Source organism: Zootoca vivipara, chromosome 5 (assembly GCF_963506605.1).
Source record: "Zootoca vivipara chromosome 5, rZooViv1.1, whole genome shotgun sequence".
Taxonomy (NCBI): Eukaryota; Metazoa; Chordata; class Lepidosauria; order Squamata; family Lacertidae; genus Zootoca; species Zootoca vivipara.
The window spans coordinates 7,361,810-7,389,509 of NC_083280.1; the positions used below are offsets into that span (position 1 = coordinate 7,361,810).

General features: G+C 45.3%; 1 protein-coding gene across 2 annotated transcripts; it reads left to right on the top strand.

The window, feature by feature from the left end:
• The first annotated feature begins 5,990 nt into the window (after positions 1–5,990).
• On the top strand, positions 5,991–26,723 carry ABCF3 (ATP binding cassette subfamily F member 3). 2 transcript variants are annotated; one of them, XM_035102495.2, is made up of 21 exons: positions 5,991–6,104; positions 8,516–8,663; positions 8,960–9,039; positions 9,861–9,913; positions 10,339–10,436; positions 10,600–10,722; positions 12,291–12,557; positions 12,682–12,762; positions 14,072–14,131; positions 14,451–14,507; positions 14,782–14,804; positions 17,172–17,227; positions 17,409–17,609; positions 19,492–19,568; positions 20,524–20,568; positions 21,910–22,042; positions 22,446–22,534; positions 23,329–23,420; positions 24,624–24,756; positions 24,907–24,994; positions 25,400–26,723. In XM_035102495.2, the coding sequence occupies exons 1-21, from the start codon at positions 6,029–6,031 to the stop codon at positions 25,556–25,558; spliced, it is 2,139 nt and encodes a 712-aa protein (XP_034958386.1). In that variant the 5' UTR covers positions 5,991–6,028; the 3' UTR covers positions 25,559–26,723. The 2 variants fall into 2 exon arrangements, with proteins under 2 accessions (XP_034958386.1, XP_034958388.1); XM_035102497.2 differs by lacking the exons at positions 5,991–6,104; positions 8,516–8,663; positions 8,960–9,039; positions 9,861–9,913; positions 10,339–10,436 and having other exon boundaries at positions 10,602–10,715.
• The last annotated feature ends 977 nt before the right edge of the window (positions 26,724–27,700 follow it).

The window sequence follows — 27,700 nt, forward strand, 5'->3', positions numbered from 1 at the left end:
AGAGTTAATGTCCCATTTTCCAAAGATAGTTTGACAATGAGTAATCTTTGCTGATAGTGACTGCAATTTCTTTAATGTCCAAATCAGATTTGAATGGAAATGACATGTACTCTACAAATGATTCAATTTTTTGGAAGTCACCAAATCTCTTTTCAAACTCCTGAATAACAAAACCAATTTCGGCCACATACTTTTCTGTTTGAAAAACAAAATCAGGATTTTTTCCAGATGGTCCTGCATATTAGGAAAGTGATCAAAGGTATTGATTGTAAGGTCAGTCATCATTAGCATAAATTTTGTTTTGTAGGATAAAACTATGCTCATCATCTCTCCAATGAATTTACCTTTACCTTGTAGCTCTAGCTTCGTTTCGCTAAGTTTACCTGTGAAATCAACAAGGAAAGCCAGCTCAAACAACCACTCTTCATCGTCTAACTGAGCGTACTCATCTCCTCTCTCCTTCAAAAAGGATATCATTTCTTTCAACAAACTGCAAAATCTTAGCAAAAATTTGTGCCTACTGAGCCACCTTACATCTGTGTGTAAAATTACTTTCAGTTGCCGCTTTAGAAGTGATTTTCCACAATTTGAATTTACAATTTTAAAAGCTATGTCCATCACATTTTTGTGTTCAATCTCTTGCTTGCCAAAACTTGCTGGTGAATGATGCAAGGAAGTCAGGGAAATCTCCATGCTGTTAACAAAGGGCAATAAATCCATTAACCCCACATCATTGCTTTTGCTCCATGAGTAGTGACGGCAAGAAGGTTGTGTAATGGTACATTAAGCTTTTTGACGAAGGAATAGAAAGAATTTAATATTTCCTGTCCTGTAGTTCTTTCTTCTAAAGAAACCATCCCAGGTAGTTCTTCTTTGGTATTGAAATCTTCAAAAACCATATGAATAAAAACTAGTATCTGAGCCATGTCACTGATGTCAAATAACCAGAAACATCAACAAATGATATCTCCACAATTACAAGCCCCTGTGGCGACAAATCAACAGAATTGAGGAAATGGAACAACACCAACTTCACCCTCTCAAGACAAAATAGCCATCATCAAAACGATCACCCTCCCAAAACTAACCTATTTATTCCAAACCCTCCCAATCTGGATTCTCTCAACCCAGAAGTGGGGGGGGGAGGGAACCACACTCATTTATTTTTCTCACACAAAAAGCTAAGAATGAGCCCCAAATACCTGAACAACCTGAAAAAAAGAGACAAAGCATGTACTTTTGTAAACCAAGAAAATCATAAATGAATGAATGAATGTCTTTATTGATTCTTCCAACAACACATCTTTCAGCCGACTTGAGAACGTATGTCCTGCCCTGATTCTTCCAGTTTCTCCAAGACAGTGGCCTGAGATGCTGCCAAAGGAAATTTCAAAGGGACTATGGATGCTGTGGAGAAATGAAGGGTATTTATTGCTTATCGGTGTAATCAGGTGCAGGGACACAAGCCCACACAGATTTCTGGGAGTGATAAGAGTATCACGAGCCAGTCCCAATTTCATCAAATTACAAAGTGTATTTTTATTGTTGTGTTTAGCTTCCAATACAAAACTCCCTCCCCTCTGTTTTTTTTGTTTTTTGCTTTTGCTTTTGCTTTATTGATGGTATCCAAGACCATGGTGCATTTTTGAGATAATGAATATAGCAATATTCTTAAAACAGGGACAAGGAGGTGTAATTCCAGACTTGGCTCTTTTCTAAGCTATTTTGTCTTCTTTCCATTCCTTTCCTTCCTCTTATTCAAGGATGCCCTCTGGTGGCAGTTAGCAGGTCCTACCAGCCTGTAGTTTTATGCCATGGGTCGGCAAGCTAAGGCCCAGGACCCAGATCCGGCCCAATCGCCTTCTAAATCCGGCCCGCAGACGGTTCAGCAATCAGCTTGTTTTAAAATGAGTTGTTTTTTGGTCGTTTAGTCATGTCCGACTCTTCGTGACCCCATGGACCAGAGCACGCCAGGCACTCCTGTCTTGCACTGCCTCCCACAGTTTGGTCAAACTCATGTTTGTAGCTTCGAGAACACTGTCCAACCATCTCATCCTCTGTCGTCCCCTTCTCCTTGTGCCCCCCATCTTTCCCAACATCAAGGTCTTTTCCAGGGAGTCTTCTCTTCTCATGAGGTGGCCAAAGTATTGGAGCCTCAGCTTCAGGATCTGTCCTTCCAGTGAGCACTCAGGGCTGATTTCCTTCAGAATGGATAGGTTTGATCTTCTTGCAGTCCATGGGACTCTCAAGAGTCTCCTCCAGCACCATAATTCAAAAGCATCAATTCTACGGCGATCAGCCTTCTTTATGGTCCAGCTCTCACTTCCATACATCACTACTGGGAAAACCATAGCTTTAACTATACGGACCTTTGTCGGCAAGGTGATGTCTCTGCTTTTTAAGATGCTGTCTAGGTTTGTCATTGCTTTTCTCCCAAGAAGCAGGCGTCTTTTAATTTCGTGACTGCTGTCACCATCTGCAGTGATCAAGGAGCCCAAGAAAGCAAAATCTCTCACTGCCTCCATTTCTTCCCCTTCTATTTGCCAGGAGGTGATGGGACCAGTGGCCATGATCTTGGTTTTTTTGATGTTGAGCTTCAGACCATATTTTGCGCTCTCCTCTTTCACCCTCATTAAAAGGTTCTTTAATTCCTCCTCGCTTTCTGCCATCAAGGTTGTGTCATCTGCATATCTGAGGTTGTTGATATTTCTTCCGGCAATCTTAATTCCGGCTTGGGATTCATCTAGTCCAGCCTTTCGCATGATGAATTCTGCATGTAAGTTAAATAAGCAGGGATCCCTTCATGGATCACTGCCTTGCCGTGGCGAAGGGGCTTAAATAACTTAGAGAAGTTATGTTTTGACCAAACGTGATCCACCTGGAGAAGGAATTGGCAAGCCACTCCAGTATCCCTGCCAAGAAAACTCTATGGACAAAGACAACAGGCAAATACTGTAATGTACTTTATCAAATGCAGGCTGTTACTGCCATCTGGTGGCCTAAATCGAATATGCCGAAACGTACTTGTTCATATTAACACAGTACATACTGGGAGTATTATTCAGTGGACCAGGGGGGTTGCTGTTTTGTTGTTGTTTGCCTTACCTCACATGCAGTGCTACTTGCACGAGCATTTAACACATAAAACGCCACTTCTCAAACGGGTAGCTTTAGAGCAATATTTTCTAATCTTCCAAAAGCTGACTCTTCTGAATTAAAATCACACACTTCCCTCGTTACACCCCTCCCCCAAAAGGTTTGCTTTCAGTGTAGAAGAGCTACCTATTCAGAAAGGAGAAAACAGAATCACAAAATCGTTGTAGAGTTGGAAGGGGTTCTCGAGGGTCATCTAGTCCAACCCCCTGCAATGCAGGAATCATACACGACAAACGGCCCTTTAAACTTTGCTTTTTAAAAACCTCCCAAGGAAGGTTACAGGTAGGTAGCCGTGTTGGTCTGGGTCGAAGTAAAATAAAAAAATTCCTTCAGTAGCACCTTAAAGACCAACTAAGTTTTTATTTTGGTATGAGCTTTCGTGTGCATGCACACTTCTTCAGATACAGTGAAATAGAAGTCCCCAGGCACTTATGTAGAGAAGGGGTGGGGAGGGGTGGGGAGGGGGAGGGGAGGGGGGATCACTCAGAAGGGTGGTGGAAATGGGTGATTGACTGACTGATAGCTGTTGATGACCGAAAATGACTGCAAATGGTTTTGCATGAAAAAGCAAGGGTTGAGATGGCTGAAGATCGCTTATCATGTATAATGAGATAAGAATCCGATATCTCTGTTCAAACCAGGTCCCTCCATGGTTTTGAGCTTGGTGATAAGTTGTAATTCAGCAACTTCTCTTTCCAGTCTATTTCTGAAATTCTTTTGTAGTAAGACAGCTACTTTGAGATCTTGTATAGAATGTCCTGGGAGATTGAAGTGTTCTCCTACTGGTTTTTCTGTCTTCTGGTTCCTGATGTCAGATTTATGTCCATTTATCCTTTGGCGTAGGGTTTGGCCTGTTTGTCCAATATAGAGAGCTGAAGGGCACTGTTGGCATTTGATGGCATACACAATGTTAGAAGATGAGCAATTAAATAGTCCTGAGATGGTATGTTGGATGTTGTTGGGGCCAGTAATGATGTTGTCCGGGTGTATGTGGCAGCAAAGTTGGCATCTGGGTTTATTGCAGGCTCTGGTACCAGTGTCCATGTTAAGTCTGGTGGTTGTATTATTGTGGGTGAGGAGTTGTTTAAGATTGGGTGGCTGTCTGTAGGCAATGAAAGGTCTTCCTCCCAGAGCTTGAGAAAGGGAGCTGTCATTGTCCAGGAGAGGCTGTAGATCTCTGATGATGCGTTGTACTGTTTTAACTTGGGAGCTGTATGTGATGACTAGTGGTGTTCTGTTATTTTCTTTTTTGGGTCTGTCTTGCAGCAGGTTCTCTCTAGGTATCAGTCTGGCTCTGTTGATCTGTTGTTTAACTTCATCAGGTGGATATTTTAGTTCTAAAAAGGTTTGCTGTAGATCTCTTAGGTGAGATTCTCTGTCTGTAGAGTTGGAACAGATGCGGTTGTAACGTAGGGCCTGGCTGTATACGATGGATTGTTTGGTATGTTTGGGATGGTAGCTAGAAGCATGTAGATATGTTTGTCGGTCAGTTGGTTTTCTGTATAAGGTGGTGTCTATACGTCCATCCTGTATTTTTATAGTAGTGTCCAAAAAATGTATTTCTTGCATAGATTGGTTCATTGTTAGGTTGATGGTGGGGTGAAAGTCATTGAATGTCTGGTGGAAGGTTTCCAGGGTCTGTTGTCCATGTGTCCAGATAATAAAAATATTGTCAATGTATCGCAGGTACAAGAGAGGTTTGAGTGGGTAGGAGTTTAGGAAACGTTGTTCTAAATCTGCCATGAAGATGTTGGCATACTGTGGGGCCATGCGGGTGCCCATGGCTGTGCCGCTGATCTGGAGGAACAGGTCATCACCAAATTTGAAGTGGTTGTGGGTAAGGACAAAGTGGCAGAGTTTGGTAGCAAAGTCCGCTGTGGTTTTATCTGAAATGGTGTTCCTTATGGCTTGTAAACCATCATTGTGTGGGATGTTGGTATATAAAGATTCCACATCCATAGTGGCTAGTATAGTATTGTTAGGAAGATTGTTCAAAGATTGTATTTTCCTCAGAAAATCTGTGGTGTCACGTACGTAGCTGGGAGCACTGATAGCATATGGTTTCAGAACAGAGTCCATATAGCCGGAAACACCCACTGTAATGGTGCCAATACCTGAGATGATGGGGTGTCCTGGATTTCCTGGTTTGTGTATTTTGGGTAGAAGATAGAAAGTTCCTGGCCGAGGTTCCACTGGTGTGTTTGTGAGGATCTGTTCTTGGATGTGTAGGGGTAGCTCCTTGACAATCTTGTTCAGTTCTTTTTTGTATCCTTGTGTGGGGTCTGAGTCCAATTTCATGTAAAAGGCAGTATTGGAAAGTTGTCTGTGGGCCTCCTGGATGTAATTACTTCTGAGTGATCCCCCCTCCCCTCCCCATCCCTCCCCACCCCTTCTCTACATAAGTGCCTGGGGACTTCTATTTCACCGTATCTGAAGAAGTGTGCATGCACACGAAAGCTCATACCAAAATAAAAACTTAGTTGGTCTTTAAGGTGCTACTGAAGGAATTTTTTTATTTTACTCCCAAGGAAGGAGAGTCTACCACCTTCTGAGGAACTCTCGTTCCAATGTAGAACCACTCTTACTCTCTTCCACTCTTTGGTCCTATGATATTGCAATTTTGAAAAGGCGTCCATTGGTTCTATTTGGAATTGGATGAAAAATGGGGAGAGGAAGGCCCCGATCCTTTTCTCTCTCTCCCCCCCCCCGGGGCAAACTCCCCCCCCCCCGCTTCTCTTTCCCAGCGTCCTTTGCGCCCGGCTGAGCGCCTTAGTTTCTCCCACGAATGGACTACATTTCCCATCGACCACCGCGGCGCCGGCGTCTGAGGGCTGCATCCGGGAACCGAGGAAGGCCCAGAGGCCGGGTGGCGATGGCGGCCTCCTGCGCCGAGATCCTGCGGAGGGAGTTCCCGGAACTCGACGGGGAGATGTTCGATTACGTGACCGGTGAGGCTGAGGCGAGGGCGAAGCGGGTGGGCCTGGGCTGCGGGGAGCGCGGCGTCTTTCTCCTCCCAGCCGGGCTCCCTGAGCGTGGCTGTCCCCGGCTTCCCTCCACAAGGCTGAGGTGGCCATGCCGAGGGAAGGGAAGGGAGGGCGGCGGGCGGCCCGAGGAAGCCAAGCGAAGGGGTCCTTGGCCCTCCGCTCCTTCTTTGACTTTGGCCTCCCCTCGTGTCGGCTGTGTAGGATGCAAGGCCCAAATGCGTGTGTGTCATGGGCGTAGCCAGGACTTTGGGTAGGGAGGGGGCAGGACTTCGGTGGGGGGCACTCCCCCCCTCTGCCGCCCCCCCCGGCTACACTCATGGTGTGTGTGTGTGTGTGTGTGTGTGTGTTATCTGGAACGAAGGTCCCAGGTAATGACACCCAGATAGCATATATTTCATTCTCATACATACGTATATGCATATCAGTATCTTTACATATGTGTGCCTATACATAGACATACATAGGCACACACACACCTACAGCAGTCACACGATTGCTCAAACCGCCACAACACTTTTTAAAACTGGAAATGTGCTTTATAAAACGTGCCCACTCCCTTGCAAATCTCTCTTTAAATAATAATAATAATAATAAACTTCTTTCTGCATCCCAATAACCTTTGTGGCTCAGTCCTCCTGCACATTGCCTACTCAGAAGCAACTCCTGTTTGGTTCAGTGGGTGCTCCAAGGAATCAAGCCCCTTCTCCCCTAACTTTGAGCGTAACTAGACACTTGTGGTTCAGGCTGAGGGGCTGTCAGTCACCCAGTTTAACAATTCAGTAACGCCACCGACCTTGTTTGGAAACCAGTCAAGTGACATATATATGTGTGTGTGTGTATTTCTGTGAGTTAATACGGGGGGGGGGGTTGAGGGGGTCTGCTTGTTGTTAAATGACAGGCAAGAAATCATTACATATTTATCTTTCCTTGGGGCTCATGACAGCTTGCATATAAAAACGAGAACCATAGGGGGGAAATAATTTTAAAAACCAACACTGTTAGAAGTAAAATATAGATACAAGTAAAGTATACATGGTATTAGAACCATGCAAACAATCATAATTAAAAACAGTACAGCACCAGCCCTTTCATTGAAAGCAGTCAGTTCCTAAAAGCCTGTTTGAACAAAAAAATCTTCACCTGCCAGCTTCACCATTTTCAGCCTGAGGTGAGCACCCAAGGGCCACATACGAGTGGTGGGGCAGGCCAGAGGCAAAACTCGGCAGCGCAGCAAATAGATCATGGGCTGCTTACTAACAGGCTTTAGTTTTAAGTCAGTGGTTCAGGATTTTTATCCAACTAGACATGTTTAAGGGAAGCAAACTTTACTCTTATTTATTTCAGTTTCAGCCCTAATCCTAAACATGCTTATATGGAAATAAGCACAATAGATTTCAACTGGATTTACATCCAGATAAGTCTTCTTCTTCTTCTTCTTCTTCTTCTTCTTCTTCTTCTTCAGCAATCATAAGTATGCCTAGTGTTGCAGCTTTGATACATCACCTCATCTCTGAAGCCTTGAATCCGTTCTTTCCCTGATCGGGACTCAGAGTTCCAGAATGATGAAACATTTTGCCTGTTCTTTGTCCTACTACTTCCTTTCTCCTTTCCTTTCAAGGTCTAGGAAGGTATTTTTCTGGGAAATCATCACAGGGTACGGATCAGCCAAAGCCCAGAGGCTGCTTCACAAACTGAGGTGTGGTGTGTGGGCCACATTGTATGAGGGAAGAATAAATCACATTGTTGACCTCCCCCTCATTACAAACCACATAATCAGGATCACACTTGTTTCTCTCTGATTAAGTAACTTTTCCTTGGTTTCATTTCCCAAGCAGTGTCACAGGAAGGATCATAGAATGATAGAACCGTAGAGTTGGAAGGGACCACGAGGATCATGTAGTCCAACCCCATGCAAATCAGGAATCTTTTGCCCAAAGTGGGGCTCAAACCCATGACCTTAATAAATTGAATTACTGCTTACTAACAGACTTGAGTCTTAGGTCAATGGTTCAGTATTTCCATTCAGCATAAGTGTATATCCACCTAGACAAATTTAAGGGAAGCAAACTTTACGATACCCAGCTATCTTATTTGTATCCCAAGCAACAGTTTTGTTGTCTGACAGCATGGTGTAGGAAAGTCATCCAACTAAAGGTTCTTTGGTCATGCAAGAGGTGATGTAAATGTTTAATTATTTATATAAAAGTTTTATGAACCACTCACATAAAATATCAGAGCTGGGTGCAAACTAAAAATAAATATAAACTATGCACCAGGTTGGAATATTGGCCCTATTCTTACTGGTAGCTGACTAAGCCCAAAGGAATGCAAGAGACTCAGCCATGCATTAACGGTGCCTTGCATTCCTTTCACAGGGGTGCTGCACAGCGGCAGCTCAGACTTTGAGTCAGTGGATGATCTGTTTGAAGCAGTCGGGGAGCTCTTGCAAGATGTGGCCAGAGACTCGAAGGACGATGAGGACATCCGTGCTATCTGCCAGCGGATGTACAACACTCTCCATATGTATGTTCCCTTTGACTGATACTGAGTGGGTGAAGCTGAGAGCAGGCAGAGGGGACCAAACAAATGGCAATAATACAGCCAGTGGGGATCTAGATTCTGCAGGTATTGCAGGGCTCTGGTAACTCCTGGTGTTGGCGTGTTTCCTTTTCTATTGCTTTCCCAGGGTTTGAGGGCAGGATATTGGACTGTGTGACTGTTGTTTTCATCGTATGAGGCTGTTTCTGTGAGAAGTATTAATAATGACTGAGAGAGAAACTTTTTTAGGGTCTCTTAGCTAATTATCTTGTGTCTGGCAGGGACAGCGAAAACTCCCAGGGTAGCAGACAGGTGCTCCTGGATGCCCCCATCCAGCTTTCGAAGATCACAGACAATTATGGTGAGTAGCACTGGCAGAAGGGCCTGTTGCTTCTGGGCTCCCCTACTGGATCAGACCAGGGATCTATACAGTGGCCGGCTAGATAGTGGTGCATGAAGGCAATGATTTGCCTGCCCTCCTCCCCCATCAACATGCAACAGGTATACTGTCTTTAGATCTGGAGGTTCTATTTAGCTGCCATGGATAGTAGTTGTTGATTGGTCCTCTGTTTAATTTTGGTGGTTTTTTTAAAGCCACCTACCCTGTTTCTCTGAAAATAAGCCGTAGCCGTAAAATAAGCCGTAGCAGGATTTTTAAGCATTCAAAGAATATAAGCCATACCCCGAAAATAAGACAGTGATAGGCGCAGCAGCAATGCCGGCCGCGGGAGGAGGGGAAAAAACAAGACATCCCCTGAAAATAAGCCATTGTGTGTTTTTTTGAGGAAAAATAAATATAAGACAGTGTCTTATTTTCGGAGAAACACGGCAAGCTTATTATAGCTCTTTGCTGCAGTAAAATTTGGCTCCTGCAGCCAAACTGGTTTTAAACATATTGCTCTGTTTTCCTTTGGACCACATCAGTGAGGCTAGGAAGCCCAGGATCTCCATACTCACTGCCCAGACTTCCACCCCGGAGAGGTCACTTTGACTCTGCTAATGCAGCAGTTTGACTTTACTGCCAAAGGCGTACTCCATTGTCTCTTGACAGACAGGTGCCAACAATGCAACAACACTACCAACTACGGTGCTTTATTAAGCAGGGTACAGTGGAGGAAGGGAATGTATTGGTGCTGAAGCTCTTGTAAGCAGCATTTTCACTTCTCTCTTGCTTGATTTCAGATTCCGGCTTGGATGTGCTGCCAGGGATGATGTTGAAGAGAGATCAGAACTCGGTAAGCGAACCAGAGCTGGAGGGTCAGTTGATTCCAAACTGCTGAGTCAGCTAAGGCTATATTGTTAGGGTGGCAAGGACCCCTTTGCTCTCTAGTTCAGGGGTGGCCCACATGGTCCCTCCAGGTGTTGCTGGACTGCAGCTCCCATCATCCCTGACCATTGGCCATGCTTCCTGGGTTGATGAGAATTGAAATCCAATGTTTGGAGGACACCACCTTGGTTACCACTGGCATATTGCATCCTGGCTTCCTCTGTCTCCCTCCACTCCATTTCAGTCCATATATTCCATTCTGCAGTGTAGTGCAGTTGGGTGGAAGGGGAGGTAGCATAACTGTGCTTGGCCTGGGGGGGGGGGGCAACCTAATCCCAATGACTCAACCAGGCATTTCCTCTGATGCTTCTTTCTCCCTCTCTTGCACTGCAGATAGTGAATGCCAAGAAGCTGGAGAAAGCAGAGGCTCGCCTCAAAGCCAAGCAGACTAAGAAGCAGGACCGAGATTCTATGAAGTCTGGAAGCCCATTGTGAGTGAAAAGTCTTATCAGGGAGACAGGTTCTAGCCTACATGCAAGAATCAAGTTTTCATGGGAGGAGAATGTTGGGGAGGCTGAGGCATTCCAAATAATGGGAAGAAATGTTTGCCTTCCCCTGTTTTAATGGTCCCTTTTGTTTCTTGCCTGGTGTCAGGGTGCTTGAAGAAGCATCTGCCAGCCAAGCAGCCAGCAAGAAGGAAACTCGTCTCGAGACATCAGGCAAGAACAAATCCTACGATGTACGCATTGAGAACTTCGACGTGTCCTTCGGTGAGCGGTGAGTGCTTGCAGGCTGATGGGCACCCAGAGTTTGTGGGGTAGACATGCCTGTCAGCTGTGGATGGGAATCTCTGAACTGGCAGATGGTGCTCAGGTTGTTGGCATGCTTGTCCATGGGGCTGCCTGTATGCAGTTATAGTTTAAAAAACATGATCACGGACCGGAACTGAGCATTGAACATCCTACTGATGCTGAAACAGCCTTTTTCTTGTTGCAATTCAAAGTGCTGATGTTTATCCTTTTAGAACTCTTATCTGGCTTTGATCTGGGGATTTTCTATTCTGGTGTCAGCCTGCCTGTATACTTGGGCAGTCTTTGAAGGCTCTCCTTTGGGTGCCCTTGCTGTCTAAAATGATGGGCAGCAACTGAGGACAGGGTCTTTGTGGTTGTGGCTCCCCAATTATGAAATGCTTTCTCCAGTGAGATTCATCCCCCGTGTTTGCATTCATGGGATTGTTGCCTATCACATGACAATGTATGTTTACATTCCACAGAGTGGGACGTGACGGAGACAGAAAGTTTGTGTTACTGTGTTTCCTGAAGTGGGACTATTGTCCTTTGTTCTTTCTCTTTGCTGCCTGATGCTAGAGAGAGAGGGAGCCATGTTGCAGTGCTCCATGTGTGTTTATATGTAAATAAACGTAGATTAGCCAAATGCTGTGCTACTGAGTTCTGTTGCACAATTGCACAAACTCTGCGGATTCGTAAGTGTGCTGGTGTCAGTTGGCATCAGTAGCTGTGATGTTCGGGCTGGAGAAAGCTTTTGAAGCTCCCAGACTACTGACCAGGAGGGAGGGAACATTCCAGTTGGCCATGTGTCTCTGCCAGGGTCCTACTTGCAAGTAAGAGATCCTAACACCTCATTGTCTAAAATGATGGGTAGCAACTGAGGACAGGGTCTTTGTGGTTGTGGCTCCCCAATTATGAAATGTTTTCCCCAGGGAGCCTAATCTAGCACCTTTTATGATGTGTCTTTTGTGCTGTGCATAGAGCATTTTATTTTCCAAGGCCTTTAATCTCTCTTTTTCCTTGCTGTTATCTTGCTCCTGTTTTTTCTTGCTTTTATCTCTTCTGTTGCTGTTGTGTTATTTGCATGTTATGGCTTTTAGCTATTGCAGGAATGTTTTACACTGAAGGGTGAGGTACACATTTATAAAATAGTATGTTTGGAAGTTGTTGAAAGGTTGGGAGGCCAGGAGGTGTTTGTCAGAATACTAGCTGTGATGGCTAAGCTCTGCCTCTGCAGTTGGAGGCAGGAGGAAGCCCAGCGCTGGGTGGTGTGATGGCTGGATTTGTGCTACTTGTGAGTAGAAACTAAAAGCAAAGCAGTAGATTGGGGGTGGGGAGAGAGAGAGAGAGCTTCCTAAGCTAGGCTACTTGTAGCTCTACCCACAAGGTGTTGTGATGCCATTGTACCACATGGCCTGGATGAGGCATCTGACACTCTGCCTCATCTGCTTCCCATGGTTTCTGTAGTTTGGGAGGACAGCAACCTGCTTTGTGCAGAGACTCCGATGGGCCAGTGAGTCTGACTGTTATAAGGGTCTGTGTGTTCTCTCCTTTCAGTGTCCTCCTCACTGGTGCAGACTTGAACCTGGCATATGGCCGGCGGTATGGCCTGGTGGGCCGGAACGGGTTGGGCAAAACGACGTTGTTGAAGATGATTGCCAGTAGTAACTTGCGCATCCCCTCACACATCAGCATCCTCCACGTGGAGCAGGAAGTGGCAGGGGATGATACGCCAGCCCTGCAGAGCGTGCTAGAGTGTGATACCACCCGCGAGAGTCTGCTGAAGGAGGAGAAGGAGCTGACAGCCCGAGTCAATTCTGGAAGGTAATCCTAGCCTTGATGCCACCTTCCCAAATTTCTTAGCTCAGACATAAGCGTCCTCTGGTACAGAGCTGCCCTTCTCTTACCACCCACGAAACTGACATGCTATTCTTATGTCTTGCTTCAGGGGAGAAGGCACTGAAGGTGCTCGACTGTCAGAAATCTATGCCAGGCTAGAAGAGATTGAGGCGGACAAGGCTCCAGCAAGGTAAGATGCCACTCATTTTAGTTGTGGCAAATCCATATCTTCAGCCATTTGCTTAGTTTACTAGATGTTAAGGAGAGAAATTTTGTGAACGGCTGCCAGGATTTGGGATGTATGATGTTCTAAACCCTGACTTTCAAATCCAGATAGGAGGTGGAGTCCTTTTTGACAGGACTTGTGTCAGAAGGTTGTATGATAGCACCTGTCAACAACCTCTGGGCTGAGGAGAACACACCATGAATTTTGCCTCTGACCTTGCTGATCTGCCCATAAATTGACAATGATCTGCCCTTGGTGCCCCATGCTGTCTCCAGCTCTGCTAGAATCGAACAGCTCAAGCCTTCGCTTGTTTACAAAGAGCCAAGCACTTCTCTGCCAGGCGTGCCACAGAGAAGCAGCAGTGGAATAACTTGTACAACAGGGATGTGTTAGCTGCTCACAAAGCCCAACCATTTGCCCAAGCAAGACTGGGGGGAGGAGAAGGCTGAGTGCCAGCCACTCCTCTAGCCATGGCTGGGCAGCCACCCACTGAGGCACACTTATTCCCTGAGGGGTGAGATGGCGGCTGAAGAGGTTGCATGCCAGCCACTCCAAGCTGTGCCTCCACCCACCCCTCAAGACATGCATTTAGGCCTTGGATGTAATTGAAGCAGGATGTTAGTATGTTACAGAAAGGTTGCATGGGTCAGATTCAAGGGCAAGCTGGAACACCCCTCCAACTTTTCTGTTCTCCAACTGCATGTTGGAGTCTTGCTCAGAGGGCCAGGGATTGTATCTCCGCAGTACTGATTGCTGTATAATCATTAAAGGAGTTACATTTACTTTAAGGGAAATGGGGAGTTGCAACAATTCCCAGGGTGTGCCTATGTGGGAACCACAAGTGCACAATCTTGGGGTTCCACTGCAGAAGGAAGGTTGGGTTTAAATGTCAGGAAATAAATAAATTCTGCCAATTGGACTGGCAGCTTCTGAGGCAGATGTCTGTTAAAACTGCTTGGGTTGGAGAATTGCACAACTGATCCTCACATTTAGCTTGAGCTGGCAAATGCAATATTTTGGTATGAAGCTTGCTCCTTATCTTCCTTTCTTTATTTCTCTGTGTGTTTACATTGAAATAAACTCCAGCACTACATCTCAGATGGGTGTTGTGCCTTTAAATTTCTCGTTAAAAGTCTGAGTGCATTTGGAACAACATGTAGATCTTTCAGCCAATTGGAACTGCATTCTTCATTGGAAATACTTTGCTCCCCAACTTACTGACTTCATTCAATTATTTATCTTCTCCCTCCCACCCCCCCGTGCCACTTTTCAGAGCATCTGTCATTCTGGCTGGGCTGGGATTCAGTGCAAAGATGCAGCAACAGACAACCAAGTAAGTGATCTCTACCAGAGCTTAACTTTTTCCTGCTATGATCTGAGCTGTTGGGAGTCCTAGCTTTTCCTCCTTTCTACCTTAGCAGAAGGTGGTCTTTGTGGGCGAGGTGCACATACCAGGTGATAGAAAGCTTGGTAGCCGCTTGCTTCACATTACAGTTTGGACAGGGGATGTGGGTGGAGTGACAATAGATTAAACTGGGATACCTCTGGTTTCCACCTTGTATTGTTAAGAACCGTAATGATGTCTGCTGTATATGTATGCTGATGGGTGCCCACCTGGCACAGGGAATCTGATGTGTGTTCCTTCTTTCCAGAGAGTTTTCAGGTGGTTGGAGAATGAGGCTGGCTTTAGCTCGTGCCCTTTTCGCCAGGTATGTCTTGTTGATGTGCTGTATTCTCGAATGGTACAAAAGCCTGGGCTGAGTGGGAAATGTCAACCCAGCAAATCTAAGATAACTAAGCAAAAACTGCTGAAGTTGGATGGGGTAGTCATTGTTGGCTTAGTCCATCCCATGTTGTAAGAGAAAATGCTTTCAAAACAACTTCATAGTAGCCTTCAAACTGAGCCTTAATATTGATTGTCTGCCTCTCTTTCTTTCTTTCTCCATCCGTTTCTCCTTGTCCTGTTGGTTCTGATGTTCTCAGGCCTGACCTCCTCCTGCTTGATGGTAAGTTTTGTTTGGAGGCAAATGGGGGAGAAGAAAGTGCATACTACACAGTATTCTCCAAATGTGAAATCCATGGGATTTATGTGCTCCTACCCTCAATAAACAGCGTTTCTGTTTCCGTTTTGGCTCTGGTTTTGGTGTTCCATTGCACCAGAAGCGGCTTAGTCATGCTGGCCACATGACCCGGAAATACTGTCTGCAGAGTGGACAAACGCCAGCTCCCTCGGCCTGTAAAGCGAGATGAGTGCCGGAACCCCAGAGTCGTCTGCCACTGGACTTAACTATCAGGGGTCCTTTACCTTTTTACCCTCAACTGTTGGGGTTCTGTTGTTCATTTCCAAGTTGATCTTGCCAAAGTTTGCAGTGGTAAACTTCAAATCAATCAAACTGGTCACCTCAAAATGATTGCTTGAAGCTATGGGTTGAAGTTGGCTTTCTAACCATAATTTGAAGGCTAGAGGAAAGAGCAAGATTGAAGGAAGATCTAAATTGAGTCCTGGTCCTCCTGCTCTGAATTAATCCAGTCCAGAGCAAGAGGGCCATGACACCATTGATCCAATCTAGATCGACTGGCACCATGTTTCTGTTTGGTTTTGTGTTCTAAACATACATTAAAACTGTCCCTCCATTTTAATAAGCGCCCAAAGTTTATTAATGCACATTGGTTTTAACTGCTTAGGTGATATTGGCATATATATTAATAGATTGTGGGGCAAAGCCATGTAGACCTTGTACCATCATACATGTCTGTGCTAGAGGGCGAGATGCAAAGTCTGAAGAATTCATGGAATGTGATATAAACTCCTAGATCTAGGCCCCAAAGTGGAGCATAGCCTGTTCAGAAGATTATAAGTGGTGGTCTCTATTGAGCCATAAAGCAGGAGAAGACCAAATTACTGTTTAGTCCAACTCTTTTCCAGCAAAGCACATCCATCTATCCCCAGCAGATCTACTTAGGCCCTCTGGGATCTGTTGTTGTTGTTTAGTCGTGTCCGACTCTTCGTGACCCCATGGACCAAAGCACGCCAGGCACTCCTGTCTTGCACTGCCTCCCGCAGTTTGGTCAAACTCATGTTCGTAGCTTCGAGAACACTGTCCAACCATCTCGTCCTCTGTCGTCCCCTTCTCCTAGTGCCCTCAATCTTTCCCAACATCAGGGTCTTTTCCAAGGATTCTTCTCTTCTCATGAGGTGGCCAAAGTATTGGAGCCTCAGCTTCACGATCTGTCCTTCCAGGGAGCGCTCAGGGCTGATTTCCTTAAGAGTGGATAGGTTTGATCTTCTTGCAGTCCATGGGACTCTCAAGAGTCTCCTCCAGCACCATAATTCAAAAGCATCAATTCTTTGGCGATCAGCCTTCTTTATGGTCCAGCTCTCACTTCCATACATCACTACTGGGAAAACCATAGCTTTAACTATATGGACCTTTGTCGGCAAGGTGATGTCTCTGCTTTTTAAGATGCTGTCTAGGTTTGTCATTGCTTTTCTCCCAAGAAGCAGGCGTCTTTTAATTTCGTGAGTGCTGTCACCATCTGCAGTGATCAAGGAGCCCAAGAAAGTAAAATCTCTCACTGCCTCCATTTCTTCCCCTTCCATTTGCCAGGAGGTGATGGGACCAGTGGCCATGATCTTGGTTTTTTTGATGTTGAGCTTCAGACCATATTTTGCGCTCTCCTCTTTCACCCTCATTAAAAGGTTCTTTAATTCCTCCTCGCTTTCTGCCATCAAGGTTGTGTCATCTGCATATCTGAGGTTGTTGATATTTCTTCCGGCAATCTTAATTCCGGCTTGGGATTCATCTAGTCCAGCCTTTCGCATGATGAATTCTGCATATAAGATCTAACAGGTTGATAAAAAGACCTTCTTTTGGTCCTAGAAATGTGTTTGGTGTTTTGGAACTTCTAGGAGTTGTTTTTTCTTTTTTTAAGTTGTTCAAGTTCAGAGCTTTTGCATTGTATGTGGACACTTGCCAGTCCTAACAGAGATGTGTGACCCTTTGAATTACAGGTTTAGCACAGTTGTATGGTAATCAGACCCGAAATACAAGTGAAACCTCTCTACCAAGTCCTTTCAAGGGAAATTTAATTGATGGCACCTTCAGTTCAATGGCCCAGCTAATTTCCTACCATTGTTACTGTTGGTTAGCAGATATCCAGGATGTCCCGTGCCCCCCCCCCATTCTTGGGATACTTAAGTTGCTTTCATGGGGGACTGAACCCAGGATGTTTAATTGCACAGCATATGCTTTACCACAGAGTTACATCATCACTTTGTCGAAGAACTTCCATCCTGTTTGGAGAATGGGTGCTTTTTAATTTCTTAACTTCTAAGTCCCTTGCCAAAGAACTTCATTTTTGTTCACTTCCAGAGCCGACCAACATGTTGGATGTGAAGGCTATCATCTGGCTGGAGAACTATTTGCAGGTCTGTTGGAAGCTAAAAGAATATTTTTCCAGATTGTGCTTCTGGTTTGCTTTGGTTTGTTTCCCTTAGCATTTTGATGAAAGGTGGGAAGAGGCTGTGATGAGAACTAGGTTAGGTCCTCCTTTACCTGTCTGAAATTTCCACACTGCTGAGGTTGACTCTTGGTTGCTGGCTCTTCCAGACATGGCAGTCGACCATCCTGGTCGTGTCCCACGATCGGAACTTCCTGAACGCCGTGGCCACTGACGTCATCCACCTCCACTCGCAGCGGCTCGACAGTTATCGTGGCGATTTTGAGAACTTCGTCAAGATCAAAGAAGAGCGGTTGAAGAACCAGCAGCGCGAGTTTGAGGCTCAGCAACAGTATCGAGAGCACATCCAGGTATGGTTCTGTTTAGGGATATAGCCTCGCTGTGTGGGTCAATATTAAGAGCGTGTCAGAGGGAGGTGATGTAGATTCATGTGGACCCATCTCCTGAGCTTAGGGTAGAGATCCTAAAGCCGTCTAGATATTGCTAGACTCCCAGCCCCATCTTCCCTGACCACTGCTCATTCTCTGGCTGAGGCTGATCGACCACCACAGTTTCTGTCTCCAGTAAAAGTGAAATTCTTTGACCTATGTTGGCATTGTGCAAAATTGCTTTTCACATAATTTGTACTGTGCTTTCCAAATTATTTTGCATAATTTATTCTGGAATTCCTGGCCATGGGGATAAGAAGCAGGAGGGCTGAATGAAGCCCCACCCACCCCTACCCACCGAATTTGGCCACATGCCTATGACTTCTGAGATTTCAGCAGCTGTTGCATACAGACTTTCAAGTGCGCCTCTGCAGCCCTACGGATTAGAAACTTGCTTTTAAAAAAGAAAGAAGCATGAGATTCTCAAGAGGCCAAATACTGTGCCCAGCCCAATTCTCTAACCTTTTTCTTTGCACGTGGATTTCAGCATTCAGTACTGCACTCATACCTGGGTTAGTGAGTTTAGGTGAGGGCTGTTAGTTTTCTCTGCACCTAATCAAATTAGGAATGCACAGCAGATTTAATCAGTTTTTTTATTCAAATCTTCACTATAAATCAGTCAGTAGATTTTCTAGATGCAATGTTACAATGCTTAAATATTTATAAAAGCTGCAGATGGGAAGCACTGCCTTTTAAAAAAAAAGGCAAGATGCCTCAAAACAGGGATTGACAACCTTTATGGGTCTGTGGGCACATTTGCAGATCAGAGAAACCATATGTGCACCACAACTACCCCCCCCAATTCATATTCTCCCTTTACTAACAGCAATTAGGCTTGGGGGGAAGTATGTTCACTTTTTTCAAGTTAACTACTCAGCTGTAATGCCGCCCTTGAAATCTTAGGAGTATGTGTTGTTGCAACCCTGTGAGCACCAGGGAAGGACCTATGGGTGCCCGCGCACCTCTGGGTTCTGTGTTAGCAGTCCATGCCTCAGTTGATGTCCTGCTGTGACACGTGTGCACATCACTTAAACCAAAGGATGTGTCATCGCCCCCCCCTCCTTTTAGCATGTAAATCAATGCACAGTGAATTGGTTAAAATTCATAAGGTGAATCAGCTCACACATTTTAATTGAGTGACAGCCTAAAATAAGTAGAAGATCGTTGACGAGAAAGACAACGTCCTGTGTGCAATGACCCCACGCCAATTACCTTCACATGTGTACATTTTGTATGATTCTGCTTCAAAGATCAGTTTCCCCTGCAAAGCATTTGAAACCTTTTTTTGCAAGGTCTGGGGTCACAGAGGTGAGATGTTGAGAACTGGGGTGAGATGGAGGAAGACCACTGGAACCCATTTCCACCCCGACTTGCCAATGTTTCTGAGACTTCACTAGGTACGGCCCACAGGCTTACAATCTTCTGTGTAAACTGGAATGAGAAACATGTGAGTGGGTTTTGAATGATATGCCTATGAGTACGCAGGATGTGCTCTGCTCCTCAGGTTCAACCCCCACTATACCTGAGGGCCCCCGTATTACTTCAGCGGCACCTGCAAGAAAGCAATTTGACCTACTTCTTAGGCCTCATTGCATTGCAGAGGGTGCCATCCAGGGCAATGGATTTTTGAAAGTACATCCTGATTAAAATCACCAGGATGCACCTGTAGAAATAAAGGTGGCTAGGGTCCACAAATGAGCCATGTTCTCATGACTGAGACTCTGCAGAGGGCTTCTCCTACCTGAAAGTCTCTGATCTTCCCTTCTCTCTCTCTCTCTCTCTCTCTCTCTCTCTTTTTCTCAAGGTCTTTATTGATAGATTTCGCTATAATGCAAACCGGGCATCTCAAGTGCAGAGCAAACTCAAACTTCTGGAGAAGCTGTGAGTATCCACCACAGCTGGATTGAGCATTGGCCCATATTTGCATTGCACGATTCCACCCGGAGATAGACAACTGTCTTTTAACTTTGGGGTTGCAAGGAGTTTTGTTTTCTTAAGTTATGGGGTGGCACAAAGATGGTGTTAATGAATAAGTGAATGAGTAAATGTAGGCTCGGCAGATTGCTGTTAGGGCAAGAAGGTGGTATAAAATATTTATATATATATATCAATAAGCAAAATAAATTGACAGGGGTGATAACAGAGGCTTGGAAGTGCAGGGCCCACAAAGTCACCAAGATATCAAAGTTCCTTGGACAATATTTTCTTTTTGGAATCTTTGCAACCTGTATATAGATGGGAAGCGTAAGAAACCCCCCCCCATAAAAAATACATTACTGTGTTGAACTTAATGAATCCAGGCCAGCATTCCTGCCTTATTATAAACCAAGTGGGGTGAATCTTTTGCTCTCCAAATGTGCCATCATCCCTGGTCATTGACCATGCTTGCTAGGGCTAGTGGGCGTTGTAGTTCAACATCAGGGGGGCCAAAGGTTCCCCGCTCTTGTTATTAACAGAGAAAACAGGTTGTTTCTGGAAATCTGCAGTACTTTCCAAACTGAGTCAAGGCCACAGGTGGTCCCTCTTGCTTTGCTGTCTTTGAACTCATAGGCCAGCCTTACCAGATGTTATTGGGCCCCCATCAGCCCCAGCCAGCATAGTCAATGGCCAGGGATGACAAGATATGGAGAGCACCAGGTTGAGCAAGGCTGGCTTAGATGCTCTTGCTCAAGTAGTTGTAGAGGATGGGGGACAGTCTGCTTTCATTGATTTCGGTGAGTCTGGAGTAGATGGCTCTTTCCATGGGAGGCGCTCTGGTGTGAGTGAGGCCTTCCCCGCTTCTAAATTGCTGTGTCCTCTTTTGTTGCAATGGGTCTGACCTTCTTTTGTCTCTTAGGCCAAAATTGAAACCTGTGGACAAAGACTCTGAAGTGATAATGAAGTAAGTGTCTCTTCGCATAAATGAGACAGCTAACTTTTGCAGAGGAGCGCCAGACGCTCTCTGCCTCATAAGCCAGAACCACTCTTTTCTTGACCTTCTTGGTCTCGATAAACTGTTCACTTCGTGACCACTAAGTCGAGAGTTGGTTTGCCTTGGATACCTTTGTGTGTTCAAGAACTTCTTAGTCAGTGGGACTAGCAGCTGGTTTAGGAACTTGCATGGGACAACATACAGTGTTGCATACTGCAAACAGAAAGTGAAGAGACCTGCCTTCCCCAACCTGGTGTCGCCTGCAAATGTTTTGGACTACAACTCCCATCGTTCCTAACCAATGGCCATGCTGGTTGGAGCTGATGAGAACTGGAGTCCACTGACATTTGGAGAGCACCAGGTTGGGAAGGCTTCTCCAGACTTGGAATCGAGTTGAAACCTGGTTGGGATGCAATACCATAACATATGGGGAAGATGTTCTCCTTCCTCTTTTTTTCCTGCTCCAAAAGACCTCATGTCCACAGATTGGTTTGAGTTTGTCACTTTGGTTCTTTATTTTCTCGGGGGCTTCAGACTGATTCATACCTCAGGCACCTTCTGCAGAGGGTTCTGTGAAAGGGCTTTTAAAAATGTGGCCTGGATGCAAGTGTCTGGTAACAGGCTCTTTGGAGAGTGCCAATTCTCTGCATGGCATTTCCTGTTCTGCACTTAGAAGCTCCTGCAGTGGGAGCATCCCATTGGGCTTCCATTGCCAGTGACCCAATGATACAGTGTCCGGGTCTATAGAGCATTCATCTTATTCACACTGTTGTCTCGCAGATATAGAATCATAGAATTGGAAGGGACACTTCCATTTCCCTCAGATGTCACGATGTGGTGGCTCGTGTTCCTGATATGGTCCCTGACCATATAACAGCCCTGAAAAACTGGGATGGCCTGATGGCTAAAGAGATGGAGCTATAAACTGAGAAGTCTCCAGTTTGAATCTTGCTCAGCTTGCCTCAACTCCCCACCGCATCTGTTACATGGTGGTAATAATACTGGCCTGCCTTAGGGAGTTATTGTATGGATTGCAATAAGATTCTTTATAATGGTTTATTCCTTGTAACTTTAAGTGACAATTTCCCATCTAGGCACTGACCAGGTCCTGACCTACTTGGCTTCAGCAAATCGGATGTATTACATGCCATTAGACTGTACCTCTAATAATGTACGAGAGGTGCTTTGAACACAGAAAGCACTGTAAGTGCTAAATATTAGGGTCAGAACAGCACTAGGAATAACTTTAAACAGTAAAACTCTCCTTTGTGCTACTTCCTTTTGTGCTCAGTTCCCTTCTCTTTCCTGCAGGTTCCCAGATGGCTTTGAGAAGTTTTCTCCTCCCATCTTGCAACTGGATGAAGTGGACTTTTACTATGAGCCCAACAACTACATCTTTCGCTCCCTCTCAGTCTCAGCCGACCTGGAGTCCCGCATCTGTGTGGTATGGAGAGGGGTTTTCTCTTTTGATTATTGAAGTTTTGAGCAGAGAAATGACAATTAAAATTAAAACAGAGGGTAACATTTGATTTCACGTTATGATGAACGTTCGATCTGTGCAAGGGTTGCAGCTTGCCAGACAGAATGATCCCCTTTTCTTTTCTCTCTCTCTCCCCCCCTGCCCCCCCGCCCCGGCATACTGTTCTAGAAGTTATCTCTACAGACACACACACAGAGAGAGACACACACACAGAGCCAATTTCAGGGAGTGTGCAGGAAAAGGAATGGGAGAAAGCCCCATTGCATACTTGCATAGGGCTTCCACTAATAGGCATTGTCAGGTGAAACCCTCCCAGAGTTCTGAAGGATGTCCTTTCATTTATTCATTCATTCATTGTTTCCAATAGGTAGGGGAGAATGGAGCTGGCAAGTCTACAATGTTGAAGATCTTGATGGGAGATCTGGCACCTGTTGAAGGAATTAGGCATGCTCACAGGTAGCTTCAGCAAAAATAAGGGGGCTTGATAGTGTTATGGGGCGAATGGGTCAAACCACAGAAAGCTGAGTTGTGGATACAACATAGATTCCTGCGAAGCATTTGCGGTATATGCTTCTGTGTGTTGCTTTCTGTCTCCAGCAGAACCTCAGTGATGGTATGAACTGCAAAACATAGATGCCGCAAATTTTGAAATTTGGAGCATAGGGATTTTGAAGCTTTTATTAACAGGAGAAGCAAGTTTCTCGTCCCTGTGGTAGGGGAGCAGCCTTTGGAAATGTGGTGGATAGTTCTTGACAAGAACTCAATACATTTGAGGAGCTATCAGAGCCCAAGAGTCTGATTTTGTGTACTTGGCAAAGCTTCTCTTCATCCACCTTAAACCCCCTTTCTCTTTAATGTCTTGTATGATTCCTCCCTTTCATTCATTACATTGTCTCTTTATTGGAAGAGAAATAAATCCAAATGATTTGGGAATGAGTGATATATGGGAATTAATATACGAAACCTACTTTCCACTAACTATTTCAGCATACTAATTCAAATGGATGCAGTAGGAGATCATTTGCCTTGGGCATAGGGGGGAATTGTGGAAAATGGATCTCCTTTGGTAGCTGAAGGAGAAACAGTCCGTTTGTGCTTTTATACTCTCTCCTCAGTGTCAGGCAGCAACATTTTTGTCCACAGTGGAAAAAAAACATTCCTTCACTTAGGTGGTTTCAGAAATGGGAGGTTGTTGCTGCATAATTGCTTCCTGTAATAACACATTCTCTCTCCTCGCTCTGGCTTGGCAGGAACCTTAAGATTGGCTATTTTAGCCAGCACCATGTTGATCAGCTGGATCTCAACATCAGTGCCACAGAGCTACTAGCAAAGAAATTTCCAGGTAAGCTGGAGGGATTCCTGTGGAGTTAGTTGGTGACACATAACAAAAATAAGGATGAGTGCAATATAGCCAGATTTGGGAGAGAAGAAATATACCTTCCTGCCCTTCAGCTATCCAGCCTCTAGGAAAACATATGCTTTATTGGTGATCTGCAAGCAGTTCATCCTCCCCACCCCAGTATTTCAAAAAGACACATATATGTGCTCTATACTATATCTACCAGTAGTTTTAGTTGGGAGCTTAACAATGTATTTCTTTATTTGTTCAAGTGCATATTGTGTAACTCACCAGATCAGAAAACCTCAAGTGTCATCTGTTGCCAGATAGTTTCCAAACCCAATTCAAGGTGCTTACATTAGTGTTTAAAACCCTATGTGACTTGAGCCCCAAATAACTGAAATATATCCTCCTTCTCTGCAGATCCTCTCTAGTGTTAAGATCAGCAAGAGGGGAGGTGTGTCTCAGTAGTTCCGTTTCCCTAGCCACTCTGTGCAGCTTCCAACAGAATAAACATAGTAAAATGTAGTTTCTACTGGTATGTCAAGCAGAAACACTCATCTACCCTGACCTTTGAGACCCAAGGTCCATGTTTTCAGGACCTTATTCCTGTGACTAATTTGTTTTGAACTGTTTTTAATATTGAACTTGTTGGAACCTGCCCTGGGCCCTGATGTTCAAGTGCAGGCAATAGATTGAATTAATAATAACAATAATAATTTTCCCAGTGTCCTCCTGAGGTCAGCCACTCAAGAATCCACTTCGCTCCGTAACCAAAAGACACTGTCAAGCTAACCTACCATCTCTATCCTAGTAATCTGGGGCCTCTTTTCTTAGCTGTTAGCTCCAGCTCAAGTGTGGTTCTTTCTGTGAATTTGTGTGCCTTGAATGCCACGCCACTCCTCTAACCCAGTGCTAAGATCAGTGTGTTATTAGGCTACTGTGGTCTCGTCGATCCTGGCAGAGCAGCAGTGCTCTGATGGTCTTGAGAATATAAGAAGCCTGCTGAGTAGGATCATCTAGTCCAGCAACCTGCTTTTCACTGTGTCCAACCAGATGCCTCTGGGAGACCCATAAGCAGGCCTTCCTCTGTAGCTGCTCCCCAGCAATGGGTACTCGTTAGCATTGAGAGGTTCTGTTCAGCTAACATGCTGGTAAGTGGCAGCTTCTTCATGAATTTGACACCTTTCGGTATTTGGGTTCCAGGGAAGACAGAGGAGGAGTACCGCCATCAGCTGGGATGCTATGGAGTCTCTGGCGAGTTAGCCGTCCGTCCTGTTGCCAGCCTGTCTGGAGGCCAGAAAAGCAGAGTGGCTTTTGCTCAGATGACCATGCCTTGGTAACTATGCTCAGATGAGTATGCCCTCCACCACACCTGTTTTCTTTTATAATGACCTCAATTATTGCACAGGAAGGAAGTGCCTTTGTGGCTCGCTTCAGGGATTTCCAACCCAGTGCTACATTCATTGCTTTTCCCTTTTCCTTCCAGCCCAAACTTCTACATTCTGGATGAGCCGACAAACCACCTTGACATGGAGACCATTGAGGCCCTGGCCAAAGCGCTCAACAATTTCCGGGTAAATCTTCCTCCAAGTGGCTGTTTAGTCCCTCTGCAGAAACACTTACTTCCTGTCCAGCTGTGCTGCTGGGGACTGATGGGAGTTGTAGTCCAAAACACCTGGTTGGCAGAGGCTGTTCTACGCCATTTAATTGCACTACGAACAGAGCTGAGCAGCTTTGCTGCCCTGTTCCTTGGTGATATGGGGGATCAGGGAGTCTCTTTTTATTATAGCTTTATCCCACATTTCAGCCAAAACTGGCTGTCCAAAAAGGAGCTTGCAAGATATAAAATATGTTGCAAAATCTGCAGCGATAACAGGAGCCCCAGGTTAGCACCTGCGGCTAGCAGGAGAATGGCTGGGAGAGCTGAGGCTGGTATGGCATGCTTTAAGTCTGAGGTTTCTTTGTCCTTCTTGTTCCAGGGTGGTCTGATTCTCGTTTCCCATGACGAGCGTTTCATCCGGTTGGTGTGCCAGGAGCTGTGGGTGTGTGGGAATGGCACTGTGCAGCGCATTGAGGGAGGCTTTGAAGAGTACAGAAACATCCTGCAAGAGCAGTTTCGGAAGGAGGGCTTTCTATAAAGCAGGTGCCCAGACTGTGTGCGTCAGCTGTTTGGGAGCGGAGTAAGCCGCCCAGCAACCCCCATCATAACCTGATGGTACAGCAGGGGCTTCGCCTACATCATGTGAACATTAGCTGTGCCTGTTGGGTTAACCCTTCCAACACCCCGCCCCGCCCCAGAAGCCTGCACCTGCTGGGGATTGCAGGGGGAGGAAAGCGACCAGAGTTGCCCGTTTTGCTGCTGGATCTGTGCCAAGTCTCTGCTGGGCAGGGACCAAAGGATGGCAGAGAGAGAGGTGGGGAGTGCCCAGTGCTGCTTTTTTGGACAGGAGGAGGGGAGGTACCTGCTGCAAGCAATCCCTTCTCTCTCTCCACCTGTCTCCTTGGTAGAATTGAACCTGATGCTGTCATGTTCAGTGAGCAGTCAGGTGGTTTGTGCGTGTGTAAAATGCTGCTAAATGTTGCACATTGAGTAGCTGCTCCAGGAAAAAGGGTGGAACTGCAAACTTGCCATAGAAATGGTTGGGGTGGGGTGGGGTCTTCCTTCTCCCCCCACCATTCCGCAGTAAAGAGGTCCTGCCTCTTCTTCTAACTGTCAAACACACAATTCAGATCCTCTTAGGAAAGCATTTCTCTCTTCATGGCTTAGCCTTCAGTTCCCCTTTCTATCCTGTGCAGGTGATGCTTTTGTAGGGTGGAAGGCAGGGAGGGGTGGTGTCTCTCCTCCCCGTCTTCACTCTGGGCTGCGATCTTGGAAATGGGTAGGGATAAGGCCAGAGTTCTTCTGGGGTGGAAACACAACAGTTGACCCCACTGTCTGCCAGAAGGTGGTTGGTGGTCTTGGCAGTTCCGTTGTTGGGGCTTTTAATATAAGCCAGCATTTGCCAAGCTGGTGCCCTGCAGATGTTTTGGACTACAATCCTGGCTATATTCCCAAAACATATGCTTTACACTAGGTTGGCAAATGGTGGTTAAGCTGCTCAAATGAATTGGTCCACACATCTGTCCGGTCTCTGAGCTTCTAACGGTCTAAACTCCATGCAGGACTTCCGTTCTGTCTCAGCTAACACACCGTGTCTTGGTAATTTAAAAAGAGAGAGATTTTTTTTCTGTTGCAAGGCAAATTTTCAACACCCTGATCATCAGCATTGAGGTTGCTCTGTAAATAAAATGGGATCTCTCTGGTGTTTTGGAGTTTTGTTTCTTATTTTCAGCATGTGGAACTTTAATTCAACACCTATGATGGTTTTGTTTTATTCACAGTATTCACAGCCTGCTCTATGTTGAATAGTTTCAATTCCAGAACAGGGAACAAAGTACCGGTAATAAAGATAAGTAGGAAAAGGGAATAAACAAACATTACAAAGTCACATAAGCAACAAATGAACAATTATGTCATAAGGCATACAAGCAAAACTACACTGTAGGCAAACATTAAAATTTTTCATTTAACTAAATAACAATTTAACCAATGGGGGGGGAGACACCAAAAGTGGCAGTAAGCCACAGTTGGTGTTTATCCTTCCCATTTCAGACAAAACTCAGGAGCCGCAGCAGCAGTTACAGCTGCTAGGGAGAAACATGCAGTTGGAATTGCTGGCTTCTCCTCTCTTCTTCCTTGCCTGCCAGCCCAAACACTGTCCTTCTGAATAGTCTGGGGAGCTAATTCTATCCTCTTCGTCAAGTGAAGGGGTGAGCTAATTCCATGCAATGCCGAATCTTGTAGTGATTTTTTCTTCTTAGGAACCAACTTTAATTTAAAAGAATAAACATATAGTATTTCCTCAAATGTAATGTGCACCTTTTTTGGGCCAAATTACATTGTGAAAATTAGAGTGTGCATTAGATTTGATGGTTTGGATTTGGATTTCATATCCCTCTTTATCACTACCCGAAGGAGTCTCAAAGTGGCTAACATTCTCCTTTCCCTCCCTCCCCCACAACAAACACTCTGTGTGGTGAGTGGGGCTGAGAGACTTCAAAGAAGTGTGACTAGCCCAAGGTCACCCAGCAGCACTACACTACACTGGCTCTGATAGTGCATTAGATTTGTGTATATATGGTACTATTCTGTCTCTTGAATTAGGGAAGTTAAAGCAACAAACCCAAAACCAACCTTCAGTTGGATGTCTGTGTCAAGGCTTAAACGTAGGTAGGTGCTG

Excerpts from the sequence above, each read along its gene's own strand:
- ABCF3 (XM_035102495.2), top strand. The coding sequence starts at position 6,029 with ATGGCGGCCTCCTGCGCCGAGATCCTGCGGAGGGAGTTCCCGGAACTC. Across the intron at positions 14,508-14,781 it reads GCTCGTGCCCTTTTCGCCAG|GCCTGACCTCCTCCTGCTTG; the intron begins GTATGTCTTGTT and ends TGATGTTCTCAG. Across the intron at positions 22,535-23,328 it reads GGAATTAGGCATGCTCACAG|GAACCTTAAGATTGGCTATT; the intron begins GTAGCTTCAGCA and ends CTGGCTTGGCAG.